The 21,291-nt window shown below is 43.3% G+C and overlaps 1 protein-coding gene across 1 annotated transcript in view; it reads right to left on the bottom strand.

Moving 5' to 3' along the window:
• SMOC1 (SPARC related modular calcium binding 1) overlaps positions 1 to 21,291 on the bottom strand; it is a gene marked incomplete at its 5' end in the record, with an annotated part of 125,875 nt that overhangs the window by 9,759 nt on the left and 94,825 nt on the right. The window contains 3 exons of the mRNA XM_084207560.1: positions 8,561 to 8,666; positions 12,415 to 12,497; positions 13,557 to 13,749. Of these exons, the coding sequence (XP_084063686.1) occupies positions 8,561 to 8,666; positions 12,415 to 12,497; positions 13,557 to 13,749 (382 nt within the window). The remainder of the gene's footprint in view (positions 1 to 8,560; positions 8,667 to 12,414; positions 12,498 to 13,556; positions 13,750 to 21,291) is intronic.

Below are 21,291 nucleotides of genomic sequence, written 5' to 3'. Positions count from 1 at the left end.
TAAAAACCACAAATCCATTAAAAGCAGCACTACAGAGCTGGCAACTTCAGTTTGTTTCATTTCTTAATCATTGTGGTATTACAAGTTTGATGCTATTTGAATCATATTTTCCTTCTGTAGACAACAACAATATCAGAGAGGAAAAGAAGAAAAAAACAAGGAGCAGCAACAGCTGTAGATGCACAAATACAGAATGCTGCCTTCCAACATCATGCCATCACTGAACAGGTACTGTTATGTCATACCATTTAAGCAGTGTCTGGTGCTCTTCAGCAGCAGTGGAAAAGGGGGCTATCCCTCAGGGATACTGAGAACCAGGAGAGAAACTCTTTCTAAGCTAGTCTGTCTTTTCTCCATATGATTAGCATGCCAACAGAGAAAGCTGAAAAGATGCTGAAATGAGGCTGAGGCCTGAACCTTTTTTTCCTTCCAAGAAAAAAGCATTTTAGTGCATGGAAATTAGTGGATAGGTAGTCAGACATGCTACACTGGCACCGATTGCTCTGACTTATTCCAGAAGACATATCCAGCTGCTGCATAAATTCCTTCCCCAGGAAGGAGAGAGGAACAGTTGCCTACTGCAGGCAGCCAGATTCTGCTGTGAGTTTGGGGCATTCAAGCTGATGGAGAAATACAAACCCAAGTACCCTATGAAATGCTCTCCTCCAAGACTGCTGTTGACTTTGTTACAGAAACTAGTAGAATCTATACTTATATAGTCACTTAAGTTTTTTGGTTTTTGTGGGGTTTTTTTGTTTGGTTGGGTTTTTTTCAGTTTGTTTTTTAGGTTTTTTTTTTTTTGGGAACTAGGAAACAGAAAATCCTTTTGACTTGCTGGTGTGACGAGTTTTGCCTTTAAAATGCAGCTACACGGCCTGATAAATACCCCCTCACACATGCTACCCCTGTGGTAAATTAAATCATCTGTGAGGACAATTCTGCAGCATGCAGAAAGCAAGAACTGGAGTTTAAGTGGAGAACTGAGATCCTCATTAACCTCTTCTGATGGCTTTTACAAATATGGATTGAAATTAGGTAGCCCCTATTCAGAGATACATGAATCCTCGTAACAAGTAAACACACAGTACAGAGAGGCAGATAAATTGTGTAACATTTTTCCCAGGGTTTTACTTGAAACTATTTCCCTAATTTAATTCTTAACTGAGAGGCAGGCTGGCATTCAGTCACAGCACCTGGTGAATGTGCAACGGGATTGCAACGGGATAAAGACTGTGCAGGAAGAAGAAGGGATTAGGAATAAGTCTGGCTTAGTTTGGGGAACCAAAATACCAGGCAAGCACCAGGAATCACCTACAGACAAGCAAAAATTGCAAAATTCCCCCCTCCCCTGGAAGTTAAGAAAGTGTCCTGATTTTCTAAACTCTATGCATTGACCAGGAAGGCAGGAGAGAACAGAAACACATCCTTGTCTTGTCTTTATGACATTTATTAACATAGCTATTGGTCTCTCTCCCTTTTGGAAAGAAGCTGGCTAGCATTTGAAGACAAGCATGTTTCCAACAGCCTCAGAGGAGTTCTGCATTGCAGGGGCAATACTCTGCCTTTGCTGAGATAGAAGAATAAAACCCAAGCTTTTGCATGTGAGACTGCCCTTGTTCACACCTTGGCTTGCCCTCGTTTACTGAAGGCCCACAACTGGAAAGGCAGAAATGGAAAAAAAAGCCGAGCATCTTAGAATCAACAGCAGAAAGACAACAGACAAGAGCTTTTCACTACCTACTGAAGAGGCACTCAGAAGCAGGATTTTAAAGTGCCTCTCTTCCAGAGGCACACCAAGGAGGAGCTTTTATTAGTTATCAAGAAAGGTAACACGGCTCACTTCAGCACCTTCACAAAGAAAATGAGGGACATTCACAGGCTAATACAAATATACTGACTCATGAGGTGACAATAAATCAATCTTTGCCATTACAAACATGCAGAGAGCTCATGCTGAAAACTGCAGCATGCTAATAGAGGTAAAAGGAATTAGTTTAATGGCTATGACTTTAGGAAAAAGGAAGATACAGCCATTTCTGCGTTTTTACCACTTTCTGTTGGCTGGCTTAGCAGAACCGCAGTTCCTGAGACGGTTGGTTGCCTGCCATCTCTGGTTATCATCCAGAATCCCAGGACAGAAAGCATCCCCATCATCTCAGGGTGGCCATATATCCCTGGCTCATGAAATTCCATGATACACTACAGAAGGATGAAGTTACAGTACTGTATTTAACTACCTTGACTTTGACCACTGCCTGTGAAAGGCACTTCGGCAACACCCATGAAACATGAATTAATGCAACTACACAGCACTGCTAGGCCACCTAGCTTTGCTGATGTGCCATGACACCAGCCGTGCCTGCCGGGTCAGCTCAGACAAGTCTGGGGCTCTAATTGCCCTGTGAGCACAGACTTGGCAGTATTCCAGGGGATTGTCTCTCCACTTCCTCCCCACACTATTTCAAGAGAAGTAAATCAGCCCTCAGATATAAACCTCATTTACTGGGCTGCCTCTCATTCAGACCATAAAGGAATCAGAAAAATTAAGATAAAACAAAGCTGTCCTGTACATTCTCAATTTCCAACATCTCTTGCTCTAACTCCAATCACACTAAAAGCCACTGAATTCCAGTACCTCGCTTCAGTGCTGTGGCAGCTTTGTAAGACACAGTAAGAACTACCAAAATGAAGACAGCCTTCTCATGTTGACTGCATTAAGCTGTAGTTAGTTTTCTGCCTAATTGTTCCTCTTTAGCACTCTGTGGCAAAACAGTCAGTCCTAAAGAATGAGCACTAGTGAAGAAAGGAAGTCTGTGCAAACTGATTTTCCAAATGTAACCTGCTGTTGCTGGACTGCTTTTGTGCAAAAGCCAGAAAGTTTAGCTCAATAATGCAGCATAAGCCCACCAATATTCCAACAGCGAAGAAAAGCATGGTCTGTCATTAACAGACTAAGACAGCAAACCAGCTTTCTTAAAAGTTTGTTGGCATCAAGTATACAGTCTTCTCCAAGCAGGCTCTTGCTCCTCCTTCTGTATAATGTTCTAAGAGCTCCCTCATAGCAGAACATTTTTTTCTTAGGTGGCATATGCTTGGAGATATGTGTGTTAAGGTACAGCAACTTCTAACAATGCTACCTTCCAGATGAGGCACACTTCCACAGAATACCTTCACATCATCTGGTGTCACTGAAAAACACAAAGAGGCTGTGCAAAACCATGGACATACACTTTTTAAGCTGCGCTGAATGCTGGATCAGAGAATGACTGTCAAAATATCAAATAGGCAGCTTGAATATGCACTGTGCATGCAATCTGTAATGCTTTTCAGCCCTCGAGGCCCCGTGTGAGAAAGGAGCAGTTAGCTCAGTGTGAAGGAGCAGGGAAGTAGGGGAGGAGTATAGGCTAAAGTATACAAGAGCAGCAAATGTGAGACATGACTCGCCTAAAGAGCCATGTACAGTGTGCCATCCCATCATGTTCCACAGAGCTGTGCAAAGTGTAGTATGTGCCACTACATTTTAGTAAATAAATTGAAATCCATTCTTACCAAAGCTGCTCCCTGAACACTTTCAGCCCCACTGCACAGGCTGCAATCTCTGAAGTACCCATCAGGTACCTTTTTGAAGACTTAGAAAATATATTCTTTTGTACTACAAACTATGTAGCAACATTAGCAGCTGAGGCAGAAGGATGTAAGGGCAGTAAGATCAGCCCATCATTTAGCTGGACTGCAGGGCCTATAAACCAGAGGGACCTATTCCAGGATGAAGGGACACTGATGGACAAGAAGCTGGTAGCAAATGCTACAGAGTAAAAAAAATTAATTAGTCCAGCTTTCATTCCCAACACACAAACAAAGTATGTTTGTGGTCAGGATGTCTAAAGGAGTTGGAGCTCTAATCTGTATGACTTGTAAATATTTTGCAAGGATATATATACCCTGCTTGGTGCTGTTGCTGAATGAAGAATGGATGGAGAGTGACTGACCCCTCCAGCCAACACTCGTGACAGCACTGATGATGACCACTAAGCAATGGAAAGCAGTGAGTTTAACAAACTGAGGTAAAATTCAAAATTGTTCTTGCTCTGCTTCCACTTCTTATTCCCATTCTGTTGTTCTTTGCAGTTGCCTAAAATTAAAGGTGGGACAGTGGAACATGGTTTGAATCAGAAAGGATTACTATAACGGAACTGCAAAGGATCCTGTATTTGTTTTATTATTCCTCCTTTCCTGGAGCCAAGGAATCAAGAAGCAAACAAAAAACTAAGCTGTGTTCAGACTAAACAAAAGGGCACCACCCAGTCCAAATTAACTATGGGAAATGCATAATTCCTCTACAGTTAAAAGTTATCTCCCCTATTACAGGCCAGTTTCTTTCTCTCTTCAGGTTAAGTTGTATATGAAACATTATTCTGAACACAATTTTTTTGAAGATTGTAGGACAAATAATTTAGAAGCTTAAAAAAATCACCTTCCTTCATTCTTCACTGACTGCTCAAAGACCCTCCTCTTATATGAACTCTCCTGTATCTTTAATTAGGCTAGAATTTCCATAAGAGGACAAAGGGAAGTTGGTATCAAACTTCAAATGAAATGCAACAGGAGTTGAGCATCAACTTCCCTGCACTGTTTAAAGGTGTCAATCTTTATTAAAACGTGGATTGGCTTCAGAACACCCTGGAGATGTGCTGAGCTGTGCTTGTCTGCTTCAAACTGCTCAACTAGAGCATGAAATGGAACCTCAGGGCCATTTTCTGGAGTACTTTTTGGGGCTATTACATGGGAATAAGTGGCAACTTTAAATTAAGAGACTGATAGCTGCTGTGTTACATGATAAGGGTGGCTGTTGTAAGCTGCCCATTTACCTCAAATTCCACAGGGCAGTAATATTTTTGCTGATAATGCAGCAAGCCATAATGCACACATTTTGGTAACTAAAACTCATTTCTGAATTGGCAGGGACCAAAGAGAATTTCTCAGATAACAGAAACCCAGGCTGGGATTCCCTATGATCTAGTTTAGTTTAGGCCCTCTATAATATGACTATATCAGAATTAGAAAAGAGACTAAAATGTACTAAAGCTAAGTCTAAATTTTAAATGTTGTTCCTATTATATAGTATTCACTTGTGAACAATTTCAACAATGATTTTTTTTTCAGTAAGGATACAATGTACTGGCTAATAAACCAATTCTCTACAATTGCTCCCTTCATTACTTTGAAAACATACAGTAATAAGATGTGTCTTGGAGTTATAACATAAACTTAAAATTAAGAATGAATTTTACCAGAGATTTTCTGTTTCAAAACTATAAATGAAGTCTATTTGGCTATTATGCTGTAATATAAACCAGGGCCATGAGGAAGGGAAATTCTCATCTCATTTACATTATTTACATTATTGTAAAGCAAGAGTAACTCAATTAAAGTCAATAGCTTTGAACTTCCTTAAACAAGACAAGACCTATAAGGGATTACAAGGTTGTTTTAAGCATGTCCAGTTTAAAAAAAATAGAGTCTTACCAGGTTTTGCTTACATGGCCTGCAAGAATCCAAGCTACTGCCTCACTTTCCTGCTACTACATTATTTTTGGGAGCAACTTAGCACAGCTCTATGCAGTATTTCAAATGCCAATTTCTAATTTCTTCCCATGCTTCTCTCTCATCACCCCACTCCCTCCTCCTCCCCCCGCCCCCCTCCCAAAAAAAAAAAAAGCTACTATGGATAATAATTGCAAAGACACTCAGCAAACACAGAAGTTTCCACTCACATATACAGATTCAGACTGAAGGCAGCAGGGTAATCTAAATAGATTTCCTGCATATCATAGTCACAGAATGTGAATGAATCAAATTATTCTTGGGACCATAACTCAGGTTTGACTAAAGCAAGTCCTTCTGAAACACATCAGGCTTAAGATGAAAGCTTTAGAGAGAGGGAATCAGTCACGTCCCTCATGACTTCACTCTGACTCAGAACGGCCCTCGCTTTAAAGAAATTTTGATCACAAGTTTGTTTATATTCAGTTAATCAAGTTCTTCCCTGCTAGACTTAGGAGCCTGCAGAGCCTTTGTCCCTATAGAGATACTCAGATTTTACAAAATGAACTTCCAACCTTTTTTTTTCTTTCAATACCCTAAGGAAGTCTGAGCTCATCAAGACTCTCACTGTTAAGCTTTTTTAGTCCTGGACACTTTGGAAAGGCTCTTCTCTTCCTTTGGTCCTTTATTTTAATATTGATACTAAAGATGCACAGTGTATGCCTGTATGTACTGGCTGCCTGGGCACACTCTGGCTCATGTTCAGCTGCTGCAGACCAGCTCTCTCAGGTCCTTTTCTGCTGGGCAGCTTTCCAGTCACTCATCCCCCAGCCTGTAGCACTGCATGGGGCTGTTGTGACCCAAGTGCAGGATCTGGCGCTTGCCTTTGCTGAACCCCATACAACGGCCTTGGCCCATTGATCCAGCCTGTCCAGATCCCTCTTGCCCTTCCACAGGTCAACACTCCCACACAACATAGGGGCACTCAACCCCCTTGTCTAGGGTGTTGAAAGTGATATTAAACAGGGCTGGCTCCACTAATGAGCCCTGGGGAACACCACTTGTGACTGGCCACCAGCCACTCTCTGGGTCCAGCCATTTTTTACCCAGCAAAGAATACACCTGTTCACACCATTAGAAGCCAATTCCTGAAGAGAGAACTCAGGATATTCCTCACCTTAGGACTCTTGGAAAGCAGGACTCACTGCACAGAGACAGCTTCCCAACTTCACAAACCCACATGAAGTATGTACTGATAAAATTTTTATATAAATATCAAAAATTCCCTGAAATGACATTTTAAAAAAAATTTAAATGGTCCCATCATGGCCTGCTGGGTTGGAAAAGCTTGACACTTGTTCTTTGGGGTACATACTTAGTCTAGCTGAGGCACATGGAAAATTAAACGAGAGCAGTTATCTGAATTTAATCATGGCTGTGGGCAGGCAGAGTATTTGGGTGGTAGCAGTCTTTTGCCTTACCAAGGACAGCCTGCTAAAAGATTTAATTTTCCCCCCTTACAACTGGGCTGCTGACATTGGAGTGGAAAATAAATCAATGTGATGACTGTGTGAAGAGCTGGGCAGTGAAAAATTCCACCAGAAAGGCCTCTATTGAAAGCTGAGAAATACACAAAGCTTGGGGAACATTAGGAAGCAAGCCTGCTGGTTTATAGAAGCGCAGTGGGGGCATACATCTCTGGTCTCTACAACATCGGTTTATATTAAGCTTTATTTTAAGAGTGATGATTACATTGGCTGTATTTCAGTCCCAGTGCCAAAGATGCCAAATAAATATCAAATACTCTCCAGGGCTTCCCACCACCCCTACCCGCTGCATTTGAACCATGCAAATTAGACAGAATTGACATTGGAATGCCTAAGTCTGGGAGAGAACGATGTATTTCCCATCCTTGGGGCATTTTTCATCCTGTTTATATGAATGCAGACATGTTAGGCATACAGCACTAATTCAACGGGTTACAGAATATTCAGCATGCAGGCACACATACAAGTCACTGGCCTGATTTGTAAGGTCTAAATGTGAAGTTAAAACCATATGAATTCACTAGTAGTCCATACTGAAGCCAAGGGACACAGCCATGCCACCTAGTCTTGAGTAGTTAAAAGATGGCACTGATTCCTTCTCCGTTATGAAAGAAGAAAGCAAGGGATCAACATTACTGTCAACACATTGGAGGAATACCCACAGAAGTAACATTTGTGCAGAGGCACTTCCATCTCCAGACCCCGGGCACATCAGTCATTGTGCCATCCCTGCAAGCTGCCCCAGCACTGACTCCTTTTATAGTCAGGCAAACCCAGACCCACAGAAGCCTTGCCTAGCTGAGGCAGTGTAGCACTTTTTAAATCCATCACGGTTCCTTCGCAATGGCCTCTCCTGAGGCAGCGCTGCAGGGATCTGCTGTTATCAAGCAGGAGGGGGAGACACAGCCTCAACTTTCCTCCAGTTCCCCAGGAGCACAGATTTCTGCCCACCTCTTGCAACAGGCCTGACCTGCTGCTCTTTCCAAAAGGGTGGACACACAGCTGGTCAGAGGGGAGGGCCATGAAAAACAGCTCCTCTTCTCATCGGCAGGCTGGCTGCAGCCTCACAGCAAAGCCACAGCGCTGGTCCTGCCAAGAATTTGGTTCACATTCTTCACTCCCTGTGGTAGCCACTAGGCCACACGGTCTCCTTCAATCCATTTGCATTTTATTAGGTCTTTTCATGCACCAAGGGACAAAAGAACAAGCCACTTCCTCCCACTGTGCTCTCATTTCACACTTCAAATGGGCTATACTAACCTTTATGGTGGAGCAGCTGCCAGGGAGGAGGGGCGGGAGGAGGCAAGCAGAGCTAGGATGACAGGACAAAGCAGCCTCAGATTCTCTCCCAGCAACCCAGAGGAACCCAAACCGGTCAGAGCAACACCTTTCCCACCTGCCCCCACCTCAGGGGCACCCAGAGCTCTGCAGCCACCTGGGTGGAATTCAGCTGTGCTTTCTGGACTCACCTCCCACCCCCAGTAGGTGCTGCTGAGTTAATAGCTTGTACCATGTCGGTAGTCAGAGCATCAAGTAAGCTGGTAATAAATTCAACTTTCTTCCCTTCTGGGCAGCCTGCAGAAAGAAAAGAGGAGGTTTAATGCAAGAACACACAGGCTAGTCCCCTACCCCAAATCAGCAAGGATCAGTCAGAACCTCTTTTGTTTTTAAGACAGCAACAACCATCAACACAGTCCCTAAGGAAAGGCAGAAGAATCCCTCAGTGGGATTCTCTGTGTGGCAATTTGTCCTGCAGCTTTTGTCCAGGCACATGCAGGGCAATCAACAATATCTGGCAGGAAGACTGTGTGGTTAGCTTTATGGTCTCACCCAGCTCTCTACCAGCAAAACTGCAGGGATGCGCTGGAAGTGCCTGGCAGATGGGAGTTCCCATGGTGACACTTGCAGAGAAGTTTACAAAACAATTCATTACCTCCTGGATCATCTTCTGAGGCAAATGTGGCTGTTCTCAGGCCCTAATTGACAGATTAAAGTATCCCAGAGCACAAGGCAAGGTCTGCTGCTTGCACACTCCTCTTCAGGCACAGAAAGCATTGCCTGCCAGCACCTACCACAATAACTCATTCTTCACACAATCACTCTACATAGGAAATACGTCAAACTGAGTCGGTATGTGGTAGTCCACCTCCAGTCACTGCTGGCTTAAGTAGGACAAAGTGGGTTGAAGATGAGCTTGGTAACCATTTCCATTACTTAGTGCTGAGGCTGTCTAGTTCCCTACATCATAACCATGGACTGACAGAGCCTTCTATCCTAAACAGTGCCAGCCTGTTACAATGAAACTCTCCATCTCCTCACCTTTAAAAGTCAATCTATGCTTTTTCCTTGCTGCTTAAAGTAAGCTTCATTTACTACCCCATGAACACTGTGACAACTGTTCCAGCCTGCAACAAGCCAAGGAACAAGGAACCAAGAACAGGGGTGCTTAACTTCAACACACTATAGTCAAAACTGTTGTCCAAAACCCATCACCTGCCATCCAATTGTCTTCTCTTGATGTGACAGAGAAGCCATCACCACATCCCTCACCTCTTTCCCCAAACCACCATGCACTACCAATTATTCAGTTGATTAGGGCAGTAGATGTCAGCAAACAGCCTCCCACAGCAACACGGAGCAATGTCAACACTTTCTGCTTTTCTTTAACAAGCAAAGAAGAACACGTACCACAAACAGAGTGCCGGAAACTTACTGTAATCCCTTGACAGCTGAAAGCAGCTTGCAAACTGATCTGACAAAAGTCCCTCCTTTGCAGTGTTACAGGCTCTGTCCTTTGCAATAGCTAAACAACAGTCCCTAGCCTGTCTCTGTATTATGTGCACTGCACACATGCACACCCCTCAGCAGTCATTTGGCATATGGTCCAGAATATGTCAGCATTGTAATGGGTAAGCTGGAGTAGACCACTCACTTAAAGGAGGTTTTTGTTGAGGTAATGAAAAGGCTGAAGAACCATTTGCTAGAAGTCATCTCCCTGGGCTCCCAGCATCTCACCATCTGCAGGAATTAGCAGTTTGCCATTTGCTATGTATAAGCAACATTTTCCTTCCCTCTTTCTTTTTTAATTTTGGCCACAGTCATGACAGGTTGTGAAGAGAGTATGTGTAGGTGTGCAAGGATCTGAACTTATGTCTTTCCCAACTGGGCCTCTGCAGAGTCTCTTCACAAAGGCCAAGAAGTACACTGCCTGCAGCACTGGGAGTCTAAAGAAAGGGCAAACCTCTACAAGAGGAATAAAGTTAGGGGTCCCCCTGACAGAACTGAGCACAAATGATGCAATCAGTCTCAAATTAAAGCAGGATTTTTTCTTGACATTCAGTTCTGCTAAGAAATGAGAACAGGAAAAAAAACTAAAAGAAACATTCTGTCTCATTCCCTGCAGTTCTGGCTCATCAGTAAATTTTTGCATACAAGAGCAGCTAATCAAACAAACCTCAAGATTGCGTAAGAAGTTCATGCAGCGCAGCATTTCTCAGGCAGACAAACCAGGATCAGACCCTCTGTCTCCCCATCTCTCCATAGACAGGGGTATTTTCAGTGATAGGAATCATAGAATCATGGAATGTGGCAAGGGTTAAAAGGGACCTTAAAGATCATCTAGTTTCAACCCTCCTGCTAGGGGCAAGGATGCCATTCACCAGATCAGGTTGCTCAGGATCCCATCCAGCCTGGCCTTAAGCACTTCCAGGGATGGGGCATTCAAAACTTCTCTGGGCAACAATCATACCAACCAGCGCTGCCAAACAGAGCTTGAAGTTTACACAGGCACAGAAAACTGGCTTGAGCTGAGAAGGCAGCTCTCCTGGAGTTTGATATTGGGACCAGACTGCTAAGCTACAGAGCATCCCATGTCCTCTTCTGCATCAAGCAGTTCCTGTCCCCTTGTCTGGCTTCAGTGGAGAAGGGAAAGGAGAAGGGAAACAAAACTAGTCTGTCTTCTTGAGATCAGAAATAGAGTCTCAAAGAAAAAGCCAAAGTGCAAAGGATTTTTTCAGAGGATTTCTGAAGAGGCAGGGAAGAAGTGCAAGGATAGGTGGTAAAGCAATGGGAGTGGGGGATGGGGAAACAAGGATGTAAGGTTATTCCATTTTAGTGTGATTTCCTAAGGAAATGAGTCTTAATGTAACCCATTTAGCTGGCTTCTCTCCCCCTACCCCATAACAGAATATTTGAACCAATTGGTTGATTTCCTTTGAATGTGAAAAGGGGCAGCAATAGGAAATTTTTACATGACTCGTGAAAATGAGGAGCTGCATAGAAGACAGCCCTGCTGAGGGCAGAGTTTCTAAGCAGAAGGGTCTGGGGTCTGAAGTCAGGAGCCAGCATGACAACAATTAGGAGACACACAAGGCAGATCTGGAACAAACCTCATTTCCTTTGCTAACCTGCTCAGGAGCAACTCACTTTATGCTACCTATAGAACATTAAGCTGATCCAGAGTCACCAGCTACTTCTGCAGAATTAGTGGTGTCCACCACTGCCTCATGGTGCAGAGGGATCCATGTAGTTTGTGTTTTCAAGCAGTCCCCACCCACCCAGGAGAGCAATGGCTGACCCATCAGTGAAGGCCCCTCACTCTGCCCCTCAGAAGGGAGCTAGAAGGAAAAAAAAGACCACAGGCAGGTGGGATAGCATTTTTAAGAGCTGCACTGACACCAATGCCCAGCACGTGTTCCTAGCAGAAAAAAGGTAGGAAAACAGCAAATTATGCTTGCCACTCTCTTAAGAGAGAAAAACAGAATATAAAACAAGGAACTGTGGGAAATAAAACATATCCCAGGCAGAAAAGGAGGAATAAATTCCAGCTAAGTGAGAAGTCATCATAGGGAAGGGACCTTAGTACACTGTGAGGGTTGTCCTGCCTGGTCCATGCAGTCAGTGAAATCAGAGCACTGACAATTGGCAGTTGTGCCCTCTTCTGTGACTCAGGGAGCATCAAGCTGCTAAAAAGCCCTGCTAAACAGAAGGGATCTTGTCCTGGTCAAGCTTTAAGGAACATTCAATGTTGAGCCCATTCTTCCCCAGGGTATCTCCAGGCATCCTGGTTTCTCTCCAGAAAATTCTAATCCCAGAAATGTTTTCAAAGGCAGACAGGCAATAAACACACCCAGGAGAGACCCAGCCTTTTCCAGTTTACTGCTGAACCTTAAGGTGATCTTAAAAAAACCCCACAGAATAAACCCCATGGTAAAGCATGCACTGTGAGGAAAATCCCCTATCTCCTCAACAATATTCTTGGCCTCTTAAGAGTCCCAAGGTAAGACAAGGTAAGAAGGCAGAGACAGGATCTTGTTCCTCTAACCTGGAAGTTCTCTGTCCTTGAAGGGATCATCAATCTCTGTGCTCTTTGATCTGGCATCGCTTTCACACACTGGGGTCTCATACCTGAAAAAGAAAAACAGCAGAAACTAAACTATGTAACATAACTTTAGTATTATCACATAGTCACTAATCACAGACTATTCTGAGCTGGAAGGGACCAGCAAAGATCATCAAGTCCAGCTCTTAAGTGAGCGGCCCATCTAGGGATCAAATCCACAGCCAGGCCATTATTAGCACCATGCTTTGACCAGCTGAGCTAATTTCAGGGTCAATGGCTTGTGCCTTGTCTGCTCACTGCAGGGGAAACCAATAAACCTCCAGAAGAAATACCACTCTCAAGCATCTGACTGTTTATGGACAGTCAGCAACAGCAGCAGAAGTGGAAAGAGAAAGAAGAACATACTTTGAAGTCCAGTACCAGCTATCCACTGAAACCCACAAACAGAACACGGCCCTCTTCCAATTATTGTGGACATAGGCTGAAATTTTTTTGAAAGCTGTCCATGCTTTGCAGAATTGCTACATCTAGCCAAGTTAAAGTCCCAGCTCTTACTGGCCTGTTTTTGCAACTTGCCAGACCTGTGATTTGTTTCCAAACTCCAAGTGAGAAAATGTAGTTTCAGGAAGTTTCAAGGTAGAGAGTGACTGAAAAAAAAAAAAAAAATCTTTCTCTGGTTTAAAATCTTCACAGGCACAACAAGCAGTCTTCTAATTCCGTACTGGTCAGGATTCAAGTGGCTGCAACATGGAAGTATAAAGCAGATGATAATGCAAAAAAGACAGTTGTCTTTTCACTTCTCACGCCCATAATCTATACTCTTAAGCAAAGCCCCCATTCCTTCTACATCACAAAAGCAAGTCAGAAGAAAAAAAGGCTGCTTTGCATGAATACTTTAACACAGAGAAAAGTAAGGACAGTAGTTAGTGTCCACCAAATCCTATAGAGAGGGAGCTGCACAGTAGCACTCAACAGGGAACATGACATACAGCATTGCTTGCTCTAGGGAATGCAGGGTAAAGCTGACTGCTCTAGAGTAAGGACCTGGTTTCATATTGCAGTAGTATTTTCTGTATCCCATCATCCTCAGCCAGGCACCTTCCAGGCCTGCCTGTAGCTCTCACCGTGTAGAAGTACCAGGCAGGGGACGTCCCGTGTCCACCAGGACACACCAGCAGTACCCAGTGGACTGGTGGCATTGCACTGGTTTGTAAAGTCCTCCAGGAGCACACTCGGGGATGACGATGCCCTCCCGGGGGTTCTGTCTGGCCTCCTCCAGGGCGCTCTGCCTCTCCTGGTCACAGGAGTGAACTTTTTCTGGAAGACAGAAGGGAGGTTGGAGGGGATGGAAAAAGGAATCAAATCAAGATCACTTTGCTCAGGTCAGCGGCTTTGTGTCTGTTTCCTTCTCATCAAACATCAGTATGGCTAGATCCTCAGGGACTGAGGGACTTCTGGGTTAAGAACTTTCTCCTACATTTAGCTGTGACACAACAAGATTATGGACTAAAGACATTGACGGCTGGGTGCTCAGGATGCCAGAAACAGCAGAAAAAACTCTTCTTGATCACTTGGGTTTTGGAAATGAACTGTCAGGTATAAATAATTCACTATTAATGCAGCCATGAAGTAAGCATTTCCCAGATTGTTTTTGCAAGCTGAGAGGTCCTAAACTGTGACTTGTATTTTCCAGTTAAACAAAGGATGCAAACACCCTGCCCTGCCCCTCCGTCTCTTTCTCCAGACTGCAAAACACTCCTCCCTTTTAATACCACCTCTCCAACATGATCCCAAGAGAAGGGTTATGTTTTAACACAGCTTTATCCAGTGCAGACAGCCTCTGCACACACCTCAGCAGGGAATAGAACGGATATCCCACTCGACCCCCATTGCCATCACCTCTCCAGCACTCTCCACTGTTGTCCTCAACTGGAAAACAAAGGGCATCCAACACTGCTTTCTACTGAGCAGCAGGTAAGGCCCTGTGCCTTAAGAACACAGGAAAGACTATTACCAAAGGTATTGTCAAAGAGAAGAGCAGTGGCATGCACCAAAGAACAGGAAGAAGCCCAGAAGCGGCTTCTGCAGCCAGCCTGGCGCACAGAGCCCAAGCACTGCCCACAAAGGAGTGTTGGGTGCATGGACAGCGCCAGGCTGCTGCCTCTCACACGGACCAGCCACCTAAGGGGCAAGAGAAGCACAGAGTACCTGCAAGATGATAAGACTTATTTGGCTCAATAGTCAGAAATTTGCAATTAAAACTCTTCAGATATTCTGGCATTTTGACAAGCAGAAAAATTATTTTAATTTTGTAAACTACTGAAAGTATGACAGTGAAGAAAAGAAAGCAGTCAAGACAGATGAAAACACATCTAAGTCTAGGGTAACAAAAGATAACTATCTAACTTCTAACTCTTATCCTTAGGAGAGTGATGAAAAACAGAAGCAGGAAAAACAGCTGTCCTCTTCTTCCCTAGCCTTCCTCGACCCTGCAGTTTATTGTGGTTTTAATCTTAGTTTTATAAATAGGTCCCAAGACCTGTAATTCTTTGCCACAGCCAAGAGCTACCTCAAGACTTCAATACATAAAATTCTTCCACTGACCAGCAATGACACCCTAGGTTCACCCCAAATCTGTAGATGTTTGCATCATCAGCCAGCGGACACAGCATAACCTCAGCATCCTGCTCCCATGACTGGCTCAGCACACAACTCAGCACACACAAGGCTCAGGTTCCCTCTATTTTGCCTGCTTGTTGATACACTATGAGTTATACCTTGTATTTTGGTGATAAATTATGCTGTAGAGAGAGTAAGTTTTGTTCCATATTTGGGGAACAGGAGGGGTGCCAATTTACAGCTTGGTAGCAGCAGATACAACAAGAAACTCCAGCAGGTCTGCACAGCATCACCTGAATACAGCATGCCTGGATACCAGAAGCATTTTTACTGGTTTCTAATTGAACTATAGCAGCTGAAAGAGTCTCAGAGACCCCAAAAAGCCTCAGCAGGCTCACTCTCCTCAGCATTTCAGATCACTGTCAAGGCTGGGAATGTGAAGGGCATCTGAACTTTGCCACATACAAACCCATACAACAGAAACACAGAATTAAGTGTCGGTAAGTCTGACTCAAGCAGAGAGAAATTTGACTGGGAAGGAGCAGGAGGGGATAAAGTCAACAAAAACTGAAAGGGAACTCAAGCCTCAGCTGATATTTAAGCTGACTTCACTTTGCTGACAGATTTCACATCTGAGAAGACAAAGAGGAAGAAGAAGAGGAAGAAGAAGAAGGAGGAGGGTGAAAAGGAAAAAGAAAAAAAGAAAAAAAGAGAAAAAAATTAAAAAAAAAAAAAAAAAGAAGAAGAAAAGAAAAAAAGAAAAAAAAGACTGTTCCCAAGATGTGCATGGACAGAGAAGTCACTGAGCCAGAGGCCTGCCAGTTCCCTAACAAACCACTGACATCAAAGGGCCCCACTTAGCCACAGTCTGCTGACAGCAATTCATCTCTTGGCCATCAGGTGAAGCAAATCACTCAGGCAGCTTGGGGGAAGCAAAAAAGCAGGGGCAAAATTCTCTATCATCATTATATTACAAGCAAAAGGAAGAAAAACTTCTGCTGAAGAGAACTACATTCCAGGAATTTTTCTATCTAAATCCCAAAAGCTTCCTGAGTGCACAAAGTCAAACCAAGATTTCTCAAGTCCATTGAGTCTTGCAAAACTCTCAGTAAAATTACTCTGAAAAAAAAAATAAAGTATGTGCTAGAACAAAGAAATAAGACACTTAAATTGAAATAAAGATTTTAAAAAATTCTCTAATGAATTAGTATGTTATTTTACACACATTTACAGTTAGGTATGCAAATTACACAGAATAAACCTAGATATTTACACATTTGTGCTATGGCATAAAAAAATGGAAAAAATTCTCTGCACATATTAACAGAAATTTGTGGGAACTGAATAGTCACATTTACTACCAGAATACATAACTAACTGGTAGTTGTTTCTGTTTGCAGGCTGTGTGAAACAAATCTTAGAGACTTTGTTCAGTAGCTGTCAGACAGATGTAATGATGCAGACTCTGGCACCAGCATTCAGTAGCCTCTCATTAGCAATGACAGTGGTACAGCTGAAGCATCAGGGAGATCATACTTTACTCAGTTCTGATGTACATCTAGAAGGAGCTACTATGGAAGTTCCTCCCTGCTTTACAGATCTCTACTCCGCCTCATTTACATGATGGAGAGTCCCACATGGCACAGTTCTTCTCTGAACCCCTTCCAGATCCACCAAACCTCCCCCAAGCTGGAGGAGATCAGAATAGCAAACACATTGACTCTGACAACAGCCTTGTGGAAATTTCCTTCAGTGACATCTGTCTGCTAAGCAGAATGTATTAACTAGCACTAGTTCCCAAAGAGACTCTTTCCTCCAGGCTACCACTCTAACAGCACTTTATTCCCTTAAAAAATAAACATTAATATTAATAGTTGGGTATTCAAAAGCCAGCAAAATCAGCTGGGAAATCCACACTATCAGCTTCCTTAGTCTGGGACTAGGCATGAACTGCATGCAGTGTCACCCTGAAAGATTGTCTCATGGGTAACAAAGGGATCATCAAATGCTATCCCAGCTCCAGGACACTGAAGTCCTCCTGTTCCAGTCAAACTGCTTACTGGAAACTTTACTGTTGTTGCCAAGGCCAGCTTAATGGAGAATAGAAAAAGCCTATGGCAAAGCTAGAAAGTTTAATGCCAGCTATGAAATTAAGCTGTCATCTTAGAAACCAGAATATATTTATTATACATGCAGGGTATTTAAAAGCCTATTCCCTGTTAATGGGAGTTGCAGGCAGACAAAGAAAGGTTTTCCTTCTTTGCCTAAACGAAACTTTTCTTAGAGAAAGAACATTTAAGGCAGCAAGTCAGTGGGACACAGTCTTCCTAGAACAAATAATAATATTATACCCATTTATGTATTTATTTTAAAGGTGCTGTCACATTCCACTGTTTTCTGCCATCTTTGCTTTGACTTGACCATCAGCAAAGAAACCAAGTAACACTTGCCAACTTGCTGCTGCTGGGGAGCAAAACCTTTGTGAGACAGCAAATCTAGATTACAAAAAACCAAATTAATGAAAAAAACCCCACTAGGGAATGTATTCATACACAAAGAGAAGAGGGCAGAAATATCCATTTTACCTCAACCGTTCAGCTCTAAAATGCTAACTTTTCCTTCTTACTCTTGACTGCATCTACCACTCATTAAACCCATTTTTAAAGTCGTGTCTCTGAAGCCATGAGCCATGGCAGGAAAACAGGGCTTGCACATCTGCAGTTGCATGTTATTTATGCAACAATTTTGCCCTAGTAATGGCCTTCTGAGGAATACCTGGTCAGATTCATTAAAAGGTCTCTCATTCCTGGACCCTTAAGCACACACATTCAAACATGCATTTAATGCCCGCACAATAAAAATAAAAATTATGGACAAAGTAAGGGACTTGTCTGACTGTGTAACAAACTGTACGGTTATTAAAGAGATGGGGTGCTTGTTTACCTCACAAAGCTGAAAAGAGAGGGTGCCTAGTAGTGCCTAGCCAAAGGCTTGTGCTTAACAGTTCTCATGCTCACTTTGCAGGGCTGTGTGCAGCACTGGGGATGAGGCAGCCTCCCCCAGCTGCTCTTCTGACATGGAACAACTCTCACAGCCACCAAAGCCAAGGCACCAAGCATCATTCACCATGGCAGTGAAGATGCTGTGGATAATTATGGTGGGACATGGGGAACTTCTGCCATCCAACCACAGCAGATTATTTTTTGAACTTTGGTCTTCTGTACCCAAATCTTTTCTCATTAAAAGAAGAGGGAGACTGTGGCACTGAAACCAACCACCTTGGAGAGATTCCTACACCCTTAAGAGACAGGATTCTTTCTTCCAAATCAGGGTCTAACCTCCCTCTATGCTTCTGCCCAGCCCAAATGAACTCATGTGAACAGCCTAACCCCAGAGCTACAGGCTGTACCAGGCAGGGCAGATTTCCTTCTCTTTCTCTCTCTCTCCCTCATTTCTTTTGACCAGAAATTCTGTCTGGACCAGCAAAACTTTTCCCATGGAATTCCCACAAAAAGCTTTAGTTTTAATGAACAAGCATTCATCACAAGGGGAGGAAAAGGTCTTTTAGAAGAAGAACTCTTGACCAATCCCCATTGTTAGAGCTGCAATGGGGACCTCATTTCAAAAAACCATTTCAAAACCCCTCAAACACATCTCCCCCAAATTTTTTTTTGTTCAACTCCCAACTTTCCTCTCAGTGGGACATTAGTGCAGCATAGAACAAAGGGGAGCAGCATGGATATCTAGTGCCAAGTTCCTACTGACCTCCTGTGCCAGCCCAAACATGAGGACTAAGTGTCTTTGTGGCTCAGTTTTCCTTTCAGTGAGGAAAAATGTTTGCCTGTCCCCCTGAGGAGCTTAATTCAGACAGGGTCAATCTCCTTTGTGTCTTTACACTGCTGTGGCAGAGACCAAGAGCTTTGAACTAGCATGTACATGAGCTTAAAGCTGCTTTTACATTGTTTAAGGAAGCTCTAATGTGAACAGGACCCAGGTCCCCTCCAGAACAGGTACCTCATCCCAGTATGGAGCTTACAAAAGTTGTGGGCAGAAAGCAAGTTCAGCACAGGTTACCTCAGCAGTCCAAACCTGCATCCTTCCCTCCCCAGCAAGGAAAGAGCATTGGTAAAGCCTTAAGTACACACATGCACAAGTGCTGGCAGGACTAGCAAAGCAATGCAGTAAATAGGCCCTTATTGCCTGTCTCCTGAGCAGGGCTGTGGGTGGAGGGAGAGAAACAACCCCTTCTGTGTTTACTGGGAGCACAATAACAGCTGAGCAAATACGGCTCATGGGGATAGCATAAATCTCTCCACACCTCTGTTAGTCATCAGTACTGATAGCCACTCCACCCTGTTCTGTCTGGGATCATGGTCCCTCCAGAGTTTTCTGGCTAACGTGAAGGTAAAAAGAAAAACAAACCTTGCAGGTGTTCCCATACTGTACCAGTTAAGCAGCCTTTGCTTTACCTTGGTACTCATTCCATTTCTCAAGGAATAGGCTACAGAGGAAGCAGATGGTACTACATGTTCCAGTGCTGAACAATGCAAAGGTTTAACAGGTGGGTTATAATTTTCAAAAATGCATTATTCCAAGTGGCTCATTAAACTTCAGCTATCCAGGAACACATGCTTCTCCTGCCATTTTCCTTCTGCTCTAGGAGATAAGGCTGCATTGCATTCCCACCCGTGTTATATGATGAGAAGCCTATTCAATATCTACCCTCCAGCTTGCAATAAGGAGGACTGGCTGAAGGAAGCACCATCTCACAGATTAGAGCAAACTTAGTGAGGGACTTTCTGATGCACAACTTATGCTCCTTTTGCACAACCTGTGGGCATTGTGCCCCACCCAGCTAAGAAAAGTGGAGTGTGCTCCACAGGGTTCCCGACTCACACAGGAATAAAGATCCACACTTGCACATCTTGAAATCCGTCAGTTGAAAACTACCTGTCCTTGCAATTCTAACTGAACTGCATTTCAGGCAGGCCTTGGACTCTTTATACCATCCCATCTCACAAGCAGTCAGCCTCACAGTCCTAGCTCTTCTAGAACTATAGCCAGACTAGCTGAAGGATGGCAGGAAAAGAACAATGCTTTTTTTATGGCTGTGGCACATCATCCTGGAAAAACCCTGATAATATTTTCATGTTCATATACAATACATTAGAGCTCTGAATAAATTCTGGTTCATTAGAATATATTTTAAGTTGTGTCCTTCTCATAACCAAATGAGGAAAATGCAAGCTACATACAATTAGTACGAGATAGCTACCTAACACAGGAGGTTAAGAAAAAGATGCTCTCCAAGACAAGAGGTCTCAGAAGTTCTCTATTTTGAAAGCTACCATGAGACTTGTATCAAATTAAATGACCACTCCAATGGAACAGACTGAACTTCAGGAAGGAATTCAAAGTCCCATTGATAAATGGTTTTAAATCAGTGTAATCACAACTTACAAGTACAAACCATAACAACCAGCAAGGAGAAATCCAGCACGTAGGGAGGAAATTACTGGCGAGACAGTGAGACTTGGAAAAAATGGTCAGCAGCTTAGGTAGACCACAAAAAAAGTCTGCACAAAAAGAGTCATGACACTGCAAACAACAACAAAAAGAATCAAAATAGGTAAATCCAGACACGGAATGTAATGATGGGGGCCTCACATAAGGAACGGACATAAAGCACTGGTGATCCTTAAATCAGCCCTGTGAACAAGCACTGGGCACTGCACTTTGAGGGACAGGAGGACTGTTTGGCAAGAGGGCATGAGAGAGCAAGGGGAACAGGCAAAGGTCTACGAAACTTGATCTATGAGAAAAGGCTAAAAGAATTCAATTTGTTTAGTCTAGGGATGACATTCAGTCTTCTGAGACATAAAAGCTGTTCTATAAGAAAAAAAAAAAAAGATACCATAGATAATTTTTTTCCTTCCCCGTGGGTAGTTCAAGTAGCAGACAGCTTACTTGGAGAAAGGCTATTTAGGTTTGATATAAAAAAGCCCTGATGATTAACTGTTCACTCATTGGAAGAGGCAGTGGGATCTCTGTTGCCAGATTAGGAACAGGTTACGTGTGTCAGAGCTGCTATTATTTGGATATGACCCTGGGTTAAAAGAGGGAGAGAAAACCACATGAATGTCTTCAGGTCTTTTTTCTCTCCTCTTACAGGCTGAGAAGCTCCAGCAGATCCTCAATGATTGAGGCAACCTTTTTGCTAAGACAGACTAAAATCTTGAA

Source organism: Fringilla coelebs (genome assembly GCF_963513975.1).
Source record: "Fringilla coelebs genome assembly, chromosome: 6".
NCBI lineage: Eukaryota > Metazoa > Chordata > Aves > Passeriformes > Fringillidae > Fringilla > Fringilla coelebs.
The sequence above is the reverse complement of the archived record's forward strand: the minus strand, read 5'-3'. Positions and strand labels throughout refer to the sequence as shown.